Below are 10,475 nucleotides of genomic sequence, written 5' to 3' on the forward strand. Positions count from 1 at the left end.
TCGGATGCATTCAGTGGAAAATAAAGTGGGGAGATACAGTGTGTATGGTAACACCCATTGTTTCATGTTCTCTATGTATATAAATCTCCCCACTGTATTTTCCACTGAATGTATCCGATGAAGTGAGCTGTAGCTCACAAAAGCTTATGCTCAAATAAATTTGTTAGTCTCTAAGGTTCCCCAAGTCCTCCTTTTCTTTCCACTGTTTAAGCTTCAGCTTTGCTGCCAGGACTTCACTCTGATTAAACTCTCCCATAGACTTTCATATGGAATTTGAGGGGCAGAAGGGGGCCTTTCTGGTGTTTTTTCTACCTCAACAGTGTGCAGTGAAGCAATTGCATTAGGACTGAGAGCAGCAGTTGCAGTAAGAGACTTAAGGAACTCAATCTGTTTAGCTGATCAAAAAAGAAAATCAAGAAATGTCTTGATCGTGGTGTATAAGTCACTTCATGGGAAGAAAATACCAGATAGTAAAGGATTCTTTAACCTAGTGGAGAAAGGCATAATAGGAATCAATGGCTGGAAGTTAAACCCAGACAAATTCCACTTACAAATTCTTAACAGTGAGGTTGATTAATTACTGGAACAAACTACTAAGGAAAGTGGTGGATTCTCCGTATCTTGATGTCTTCACATCAAGACTGGAGGCCTTTCCTAAAGATAGTGTTTAGTCAAACACAAGTTACTGTGCTCAATTCAGCAGTAATTGGATGAAATTCTATGGTCTGTGATAGAGAGGAAAGCACACTAGATGATATAATGATTCCTTCCGCTCTTAAAATCTATGTTTCTATGAAGATCTGCTCCATACAGGAGGACCCAGCACAGATAAAGTCAAAATCCTATCCTCTGTGCATCATGGTTAAAAATTACATGGCTCATCACAGGGGTTAAAGGAAGTGGGTGGCGAGGAGTGTGGCCATTCCCTATGGAAAATCCCTGTAGAATTTAATAGATACATTTTCTGTGAGTATTTTCTACTGAATTCTATAGGATGATCCAAAACTACATCCAGGCTATAGAATTTTGTAGGCTGATTAAAAAATAAACTATTAACAAGTTGTTAGAGTGACAAGGTGGGTGAGGGAATATCTTTTCTTGGACCAACTTCTGTTGGTGAAAGAGACAAGTTTTCAAGCCACACAGAGCTGCTTCTTCCTCCCCCACCACATCTCTCTAATATCCTAGGACCGACCTGGCTACAGCCACACTGCATAGAAACAGGTTGGCATTTTTATTAAATTCTATAGGTATTTGGAGGGCTTTTTATTGAATCCCATTAGTTTAAATTATACAGGATCTTTCCATTATTGGGGGTACAAGTCCAGTGCAGATTCATGGGGCCACAAAATGAGTGGAGGGGGGGCGAATGTGGGCTCTATCTGCTACTCCAATCCATAAGCACTAGTAGTGCCCTCCTCTCAGATGCATAAGGCCCTAGAAGTGAGGATTTCTTCCTCCTAATCCCTGTGTCATTACTATGGGAAATCCCCGTTTATTTGGTTTTGTTTGTATGTTCAGAAAAATGAAATAACGAACTCTATAACAAGCTGAGACACAAAATGGGTGAGATAATATCTTTGGACCAATTTCTCTTGGTGAAAGAGACAAGCTTTCAAGCACCACAGGGCTCTTCCTCAGAACTAGGAAAGGTAATCAGAGGGTACGTCTACAATGCAGTTAACCACCTTCAGCCGGACCCAGTCAGCTGATTCGGGCTGTGGGGCTGTTTAATTGCCATGTAGACATTTGGGCTCTGAGATCCTCCTGATTTGTGGGGTCCCAGCGCTCAGACTCCAGCCCAAGCCTGAAAGTCTACACTGCAATTATACAGTCCCATAGCCCAAGCACCCCTAGTCCAAGTCATCAGATCTGGGCCACCCATGGGAGTTAAATTGCAGTGTAGACATACCTCAAGTGTCACTGAGAAATACAAGGTGGAACTGATTGTTAAGTGTAAGAAGTTAACACATGTGGCAAGAAAATATTCAAAATGAAGTGGGCATTAACACCTCAGAAGTAGGTCCAATAAAAGATATTACCTCACCCATCTTGTCTCTTTTATATTCTGGGACCAACATGGCTACAACAGCACTGCAAATAATATATACTAACCGCTCCTTTTAAAATGTCTATAGCTGCTACAATCCATTCCAGTCGGTGTCGGCCAGGTGTACGGCTGTGATAACCCCTGGACTGGTGGCATCTTCCTGATTGCTTTATTACTCTCCTCTCCTCTCATTTGCTTGCATGCTGCAATTGGATCAACAGTGGGGATGCTGGCAGGTATTACAGACTATTTCTCTCTTACAGATGTCATACACGATCACTTAATATGAAAAGAATTAAAGCCGGTGGAAACATTTGCAATCTATACATGGTTTTCCTCATGGAAAATGGCTTTTTTGACAAAAATGAAAACTTTTCCAAAAAGCGTTTTGGTTGAAGTTTTGCTTTTTTCAAAAAAAAAAAAACATTTTGTTGCAGTGAGAGGGGAAAGCGACTTTCACTCCTCCTCTCCCCTTTCTCAATGGACAAACAGTTTTAAAAAAAAAAGTGAGAGAAAGAGAGCGAGAGAGAGAGAGTGCAAGTGATTTTTACAGACCAAAGTGAAACAACATTTTTCAAATATCTTTTTTAAAATTTTGTTTAGAAATTTTTCATTGAAAACTTGAAATATATTTTGTGGTAAAGTTCAAATAAAACAAAAAAATGTTCAAGAAATATACCAATCTTTTTGACCAGCTCTACAAAGAACAAGAGATTTCTGTGGTTCTGAAATGTAGGGCTGCTAGGCTCAGATTCACAAAGGTACTTAGATGGCTAACTTCCCCTGGGAGTTAGGTGCCTAAATACCTTTGTGAATCTAGGCCTCACGGTCCAAATCTGCCTTAATTCATCGGCTGCCAGTGAGGTCATAGAAGACAGGGATTCTGTCCTCAGTCACCCAGGAAGTCCAGAGTAACTCCACTGGCTTTGTTGGTGTAACTCTGGATTTACACCAGTGGGAATGAAACCAGAGCTTGGCCCAATGGGAGTGATACCCCTGAGCGCAGAACTGAACCCTTTATAAGTCTGATTCATTCTAATTCTTAGCTTCTTTTATTCCTTAAGCCCAGCAGTGACATTTTTCTGACTTTCTTTACAGCACTGAGCCTAGCAGCACCTTTTAGCAATATCTATGCTGGCTTATGGAATTACAACAGTTGCCTCGCATGCATCGCTATCGGGGGCATGTTCTATGCTCTGACATGGCAGACCCACCTGCTAGCAATTGCCTGTGGTATGTACCTGATGGGTGTCTATTACTGGGGTGATTCCTTCTGAAAACGAAAATACAGGAGGCTTTTGTACGAGAGAGGGGTGAAGCCACAAAGTTCACAGCTAGGTCTGCAGATGAACTTAGGCAAGGCTGAAGATTATTTCCCTCAAAGGTATTGATTAGGAACCATCCCTATAATTTATGCAATCAAAACAAAAATGATACCTTTGCCTTCTGCCATGCCAAAGGAAACATCCTTCAAGAGCTGTTTACCTAATGACTCTGTGACTTATCACTAGATGTTCTGATGTATAAAATGTATCTATTCAGTGCTCTTCAACATGTCATGCTGGTATAGCTGAAACTAGGGATGGACCCAAACTATTTCCCCAGATATGGACATGCCTAAACTCTGGAGACAATCAGCACCAGACTGCTCCATATCCATCTCTACCTGAAACTACATTGCACAACTTACTATCCCTATTTAAATGGAGAGTGGAATTGTGAGTTAGCACAGAGTTCTTGATATGCCTTTATAAAGCAATTCATGTCAGGTTTCAGTATATCCGCATCAGGAATGGACCCTTTTCTCATTCAACAAATGAGATTTGATTTCTTCACTGGCTTCACCCATTATAGTCTGGCTGTATCCTAAAGACAGAAGAGATACAGGGGGGAACAGTGTTTTCCGTACCAGCCTTCGTGGTGCATCCTTGCAATTTCAGCAGACATGTTTCCAATGATTCTCTCTCCACAGTCACACTCTGAGACTTAGACTCATAGATATAGACTCATAGATATTAAAGTCAGAAGGGACCATTATGATCATCTAGTCTGACCTCCTGCACAATGCAGGCCACTGAATCTCACCCACCCATTCCTGCGATAGACCTCTCACCTATGTCTCAGATACTGAAGTCCTCAAATCATGGTTTAAAGATTTCAAGGTGCAGAGAATCCTCCAGCAAGTGACCCGTGCCCCATGATGCGGAGGAAGGCGAAAAACCCCCAGGGCCTCTTCCAATCTGCCCTGGAGGAAAATTCCTTCCCGACCCCAAATATGGCGATCAGCTGAACCCTGAGCATGTGGGCAAGATTCACCAGCCAGATACCCAGGAAAGAATTCTCTGTAGTAATTCAAATTCCACCCCATCTAACATCCCATCACAGGCCGTTGGGCCTATTTACCATGAATAGTTAAAGATCAGTTAATTGCCAAAATCATGTTATCCCATCATACTTGTAAACTTTAAGGCCAGAAGGAGCCATCATGATCATTTAGTCTGACCTACTGCTCACCTCATGAACCTCACTCACCCACTCCTGTAATATGCCCATAACCTCTGGCTGAGTTACTGAAATCCTGAAATCTTGATTAAAAGACTTCAAGTTACAGAGAAGCCACTATTTACAGTAACTCAAACCAGCAAGTGACCCACACTATGGAGGAAGGTGAAAAAAACCCCAGTGTCTCTGACCTGAGGGAAAATTCCTTCCCGATCCCAAATATAGCAGTCAGCTGAGACCCTGAGACAAGGTCATTAATTAACATGTTAAGATTGGTGGCAAGTCTGATCCCTGAGGAACTCCACTAGTAAACCTCCCTCCAGCCTGATAGTTCAATACCCATTATAGACTCCCATTTAACCAGTTCCTTAACCACCTTTCAATTCTCTTATTAATCCCCATCTTCTCCAATGTAACGAATAATACCCCATGTGGGACTGCTTTCCTGAAATCCAGGTAGATTAGATCTTTTCGTTGTTTCATTTCTATTGCTGGGCATGAACTATTGTGCCTTTGGCATGGTTGGAAGGAGCACACACTTTCTGTGAAAAGAAGAGTTCAGAATGAGACTAATCCTTATGCTCTCATGAATGACAGGAGGAGGGGATTGTACAGTGCAGTGGTAGGTCTTGCCCAAAACCGCTGTCCTTACTCGTTTCTTCAGTGCTGTGAGTAATCTTATTTATCAGGAATTGTCTGTCTGTCTCTTTTCACAGCATTCTTTTGTGCTTACCTGGGAGCAACTGTGGCCAATATGTTTTCTGTGGTAAGTTTTTAATAGCTCGGGGCCAACTAATAGGGAAGTGAGATGTGTTTCCAAAGACAGATTTAAATCCTTGATATTTAGTTTCCTAATCTCCAGTGTGGTATAAACAGGTTATATGAATAGAGCCAATCCATCCCATTGAGAAGGCATCCCTCAAGCCTGCCAGAGCTGGAACAGGTTTTGCCACATGGGACAGTTGCAGTGCTCAGTAAAATATATTATAAATAACTTTGAACTTTTCATCTTCAAAGTGCAGGCCCTACATTAACTAATCGTCCCTCAATATCTCCACAAGGTAGGGATCATTAGCCATATTTTACAGCTGAAGACACTAAGGTCCCACTCATCAAAGGTATGTAGGCGCCTAACTCCCACAATGGGAATTAGGCACCTGAATGCCTTTGAGGACATACGACTAAGTGACTTGCCCAGGTAGACCACCTTAAGGACCGAGCCAGAGATTGATCCAGATGGCCCTCAATTTGCAAGGAAGCCAGGTCCCTTTGGGATTTGTCATGATGATGATGATGAGGACAACAACTTGCCCCGGTCCCCAAAAGGCGTTGGTTTAAGAACCAGGGTTAATTAACCAGTTAATTTTCTGGCTTCTACTCCTGCATTCATATCTATAGCCTGCTGGCCACATTCTGCCCTGCTTCACACTTGACCTCACTGGAGTTGCATAGATGTGACAGAGGGAAAGATTTAGTCATATACCATTCTCTGTGCAGCCCGTACTCATTGTATGTGACCGGTCCCATAATGTTGTTACCATCCCACAAGCAAATGGCTATGCTTTGGTAAAGAGGAGAAAGGCAGCTACCCACTTGGGAAACAAGACTCCCCTGAGAAGGCTCATCGTGGACCACCTAGCTTTGAATTATGTTTAAGGCTGGAGGATTAAGTTAAGGAGGATCATAGAATGATTAAAATGATGAATATTCTCTTCTTTTCAGTTTGGATTACCATCATTTACCTGGCCTTTCTGCTTGTCTGCACTCACCTTTCTGTTACTAACCACAAACAACTCCGCCATCTACAAGTTACCTCTCGCCAAAGCCACTTACCCAGAAGCCAACCGAGTGTATTACCTCACAATGAAGAAGCAGTACCGGGTTTACCATAGCTCCAGTGGCACCATGGCACCGGGCCCAGACTCAGAAGGGGCCCCGGCCAGCCTGATACCCCAGCCAGCTGAGCCGGCCAGGAAAGCTGTACCCGCCCATGCTCCTCCCTCGCCCCACCACTTCCCACCCCTGCTCCGCCCCAGCCCCACCCACACTCCACCCCCTTCCCTGAGCTATGCATCATGGGGGACTGCAGCAGGGGTCAGGCCCACCCTGCACTCACCGGGCACCGGGAAGTGGAGCGACCCAGCCCCAGGCCGCTCCACTCTGCCGGCTCCCAGCCGCGCCACCGGTGAGTGCTGGGGGAAGGTTCCCCCCTACCCCCCAAGTCCCAAGGCTGGGAGCCAGGGGAACAGAGCGGATCAGGCTGGGGCCGTGTCACTCCACTTCCTGACGCCCCATGAGTGTGGGGTCGGGCCCGCCCTGCAACCGCCGGCTGGCAGGAAGTGGAGCGACCCGACCCCAACCCGCTCTGCTCCGCTGGCTCGTGCTGGGGGGCGGTTTCTCCCCTGCCCCCCAAGCCTGGGGAGGAGATGGAGCAGTGGGGAAGGGGCATGGGATGGGGAAGAGAAGGGGATAGGGGAAGCGGGGGCAGGGAGGAAGAGGCAGGGGGGAACGAAGGGGATGGGATGGGGAGGAGATGGAGCTGTGGGGAAGGGACATGGGATGGGGAAGAGAAAGGGATAGGGGAAGCAGGGGCAGGGGGAAGAGGCAGTGGGGAAGGAAGGGGTGGGGTGGGGAGGAGATGGGGCAGTGGGGATGGGAAAAATAAGGGGATGGGGGAAGCAGGGGCAGAGGGGAAGAGGCAGGGGGGAAGGAAGGGAGTGGGATGGGGAGGAGATGGAGCAATGGGGAAGAGGCATGGGATGGGGAAGAGAAGGGGAAGTGCGGGTGGGGGGGAAGAGGCAGGGGGGAAGGAAGGGGGTGGGATGGGGAGGAGATGGAGCTGGAGCTGGGGGGAAGGGGCATGGGATGGGGAAGAGAAAAGGATAGGGGAAGCGGGGGTAGGCGGAAGAGGCAGTGGGGAAGGAAGGGGTGGGGTGGGGAGGAGATGGAGCAGTGGGGAAGGGGCATGGGAGGGGGAAGAGAAAGGGGTGGGGCAAGCAGGGGCAGGGGGGAAGCTAGAGCCCAGCATGCGGCATCCCCTTGGCAGAAGCTGGGGCTCCCCTGTTCAGCAGGCCCATCAAACCCTCACCCTGACAAGCCCCACCTCCCCTGCAGCTGTACCACCCCAATGCACCCCTCCCCAGACACCCTTGCTACTGAGCCCCAATCACCTGCACCTGGACCCTCATCCAAATGAAGCCCACCTCCCCTGCACCAACCCCCCCGATCCTGCTGAGCCCCAAACACCTTCACCTAGATCCCCTGCAGAGTCCCGTTGCCCCAGCACTTGGAACCCCCTCCCCCCAATGAGCTTCTGTGCATCCAGATCTCCCACTAAGCCACCAACACCCAGATTGCCCCACAGAGAACTCTCTTACCCCCACCTGGATCCCCCCACACAAAGTCCCTCTGCACTTGGATCCTGCTGCCGGGCTGAACCTGCTCCCCCACACCTGGTGGGTGTTTATGAGGTGTGAGGCGGGCCACATGGGAGAGAGCAAAAAGATATTGAAAATGTAACAAGTGGGCAATGGAGGCTGATACGTTGGGCCTACTGGCGGCAAGAGTCAGCATCTTGAAACTGAATGAAAGATGCGAGGTAGGGTGAGGATAAGCTGTGAAGGGCCTTGAAAGTGAACGCAAGTAAGTCAAGTGCCAAAAGAGAAATATTCAAGGTGACTAGGCAGTATTTTCCTGAAAATTTTTTATTGATTTTTCAAACTGGAATATTTAAATATGAACAATGCTTCAAAAATCACTTGAAAAATGATACCGTTTGCCATGCTTTACTTGCTAAAGCTCTGCAGAGCATTTTGTGGTGTTAATAAAAAATAGCACATCTAGGTTTCAGATATGCATTTTCTTGCTCTGTTTAGTCACAGAGTTTTCTCAAAGGTACATATTGTTTAAGTGATCTTAAAGGTAGCAAATAGACCAAAAAGAGCTTGAAGACGTAAGTTCTATGTGAAGACAAGCAACAGAAAAATCAGTGGCTTTTCAGATTTTTAGGAGACTGTAACCAAAGCCTGATGCAATATTTAGGGTTTGATTTTACAACTCAGCCCCTATTTTAGCTCATGCAAATTTACATCTTCAATTAATTGCCTCTACATTAGAACAATGCCACACAAATCAATTAGTAGATGCACAAGTGCTCACTTTTGCACCTGCAGCTGTGAGCACAGGTAACTGAAGGCCCAGTTTTGTGCCTGCAGACCCGGAGGCCGGGATGAGGTCTTTAATATCAAGGCATAAGAGTCCAATCCAATTCTCTTGCAAGTCAACAGGTCCCTTCAGTGGGTATTGGATTGGGTCATATTTTGTCCTGAGCATGTGCATGTTTATATTTCTCTGTATAGCTGTATTCCTGTGGAAAGTGTTAGCTCTCACTGTCTGAACTGAAATCTACCTTGTCAAGGGAATCTGCAACAGAGAAGGTAAAAACCACAGAGGACAGGAGAAGACCAGATTTCATTGATATTGCAAAATCTAGAGCATTATATGGCATATACATTTTAAGGGCCTGATCCTCAGGTGGTGGAAATCAGCCTCGTTGCACTGACTTTAATGGAGTTATTTCAGTTTATACCCACTGAGAATCGGGGTTGTTATAGCAATAATGAAGCAAGTCAATCAGAAAAAAATAGAGATGAAGTGTCTTCTTAAATCATTCATAAGATCCTGTATGTCGCTGGCAGTGAACTGTGCCTTAGACGATATATATCAAATACAGAACTAGCATTTGTCTCACTATGACAAATAGTCTACTCCACACTGTGCATATTAGATAGACTTTAATTTATCACAGAAATGTTGTCCAGGAATCCCTGCCATTCACTGTTGTATCTACATGAATCTATTTTGTTACGGTTTCGCAGGATAACAAACAGCTCCATCCTTGCTTACAGAAATAACTTACCTTATTATTGAAACTATGTTGTTGCATTTCTCTGTCATTTATACCAAATAAACTATACTCGGAGTTCACAAATTGTGCGAGTTTTCAAGCTGTCTTTTGCATTCTCATTTTTTTGGCACTGAAATATGAGCAACTCTGGGATTATGAGAAATGTCTCCAGTATGAGGGAGCTGTTCACTCTGAGTGTTTTCTGTCCTACTCCTTCTTACATAGCCCCCATAACTGTCAATATCATGTCACAAAACCCCTCCAGCAGTTTTTAAAGCTACATTAAAAAGTTACATTTGAATAAAATTAGAATGTTTGCATCAAGTTCTGCTTGATGACCAAAGAAAAGGAGTACTTGTGGCACCTTAGAGACTAACCAATTTATTTGAGCATGAGCTTTCGTGAGCTACAGCTCACTTCATCAGATGCATACCGTGGAAACTGCAGCAGACTTTATATATACACAGAGAATATGAAACAATACCTCCTCCCACCCCACTGTCCTGCTGGTAATAGCTTATCTAAAGTGATCATCAGGTGGGCCATTTCCAGCACAAATCCAGGTTTTCTCACCCTCCACCCCCCCACACAAATTCACTCTCCTGCTGGTGCTAGCCCATCCAAAGTGACAACTCTTTACATAATCAAGTCGGGCTATTTCCTGCATAAATCCAGGTTTTCTCACATCCCCCCCACCCCCATACACACACAAACTCACTCTCCTGCTGGTAATAGCTCATCTAAACTGACCACTAGATGAGCTATTACCAGCAGGAGAGTGAGTTTGTGTGTGTATGGGGGTGGGGGGGATGTGAGAAAACCTGGATTTATGCAGGAAATAGCCCGACTTGATTATGTAAAGAGTTGTCACTTTGGATGGGCTAGCACCAGCAGGAGAGTGAATTTGTGTGGGGGGGTGGAGGGTGAGAAAACCTGGATTTGTGCTGGAAATGGCCCACCTGTTGATCACTTTAGATAAGCTATTACCAGCAGGACAGTGGGGTGGGAGGAGGTATT

General features: G+C 45.5%; 1 protein-coding gene across 1 annotated transcript in view; it reads left to right on the plus strand.

Moving 5' to 3' along the window:
• LOC125636877 (urea transporter 2) overlaps positions 1-8,806 on the plus strand; it is a 40,709-nt gene extending 31,903 nt beyond the window's left edge. The window contains exons 6-10 of the mRNA XM_075128279.1: positions 2,139-2,286; positions 3,149-3,283; positions 5,269-5,318; positions 6,275-7,050; positions 8,767-8,806. Coding sequence (XP_074984380.1) covers positions 2,139-2,286; positions 3,149-3,283; positions 5,269-5,318; positions 6,275-7,050; positions 8,767-8,806 — 1,149 coding nt within the window. The remainder of the gene's footprint in view (positions 1-2,138; positions 2,287-3,148; positions 3,284-5,268; positions 5,319-6,274; positions 7,051-8,766) is intronic.
• Positions 8,807-10,475: the final 1,669 nt, after the last annotated feature.

This window comes from Caretta caretta, chromosome 5, assembly GCF_965140235.1.
Source record: "Caretta caretta isolate rCarCar2 chromosome 5, rCarCar1.hap1, whole genome shotgun sequence".
Classification (NCBI taxonomy): Eukaryota; Metazoa; Chordata; order Testudines; family Cheloniidae; genus Caretta; species Caretta caretta.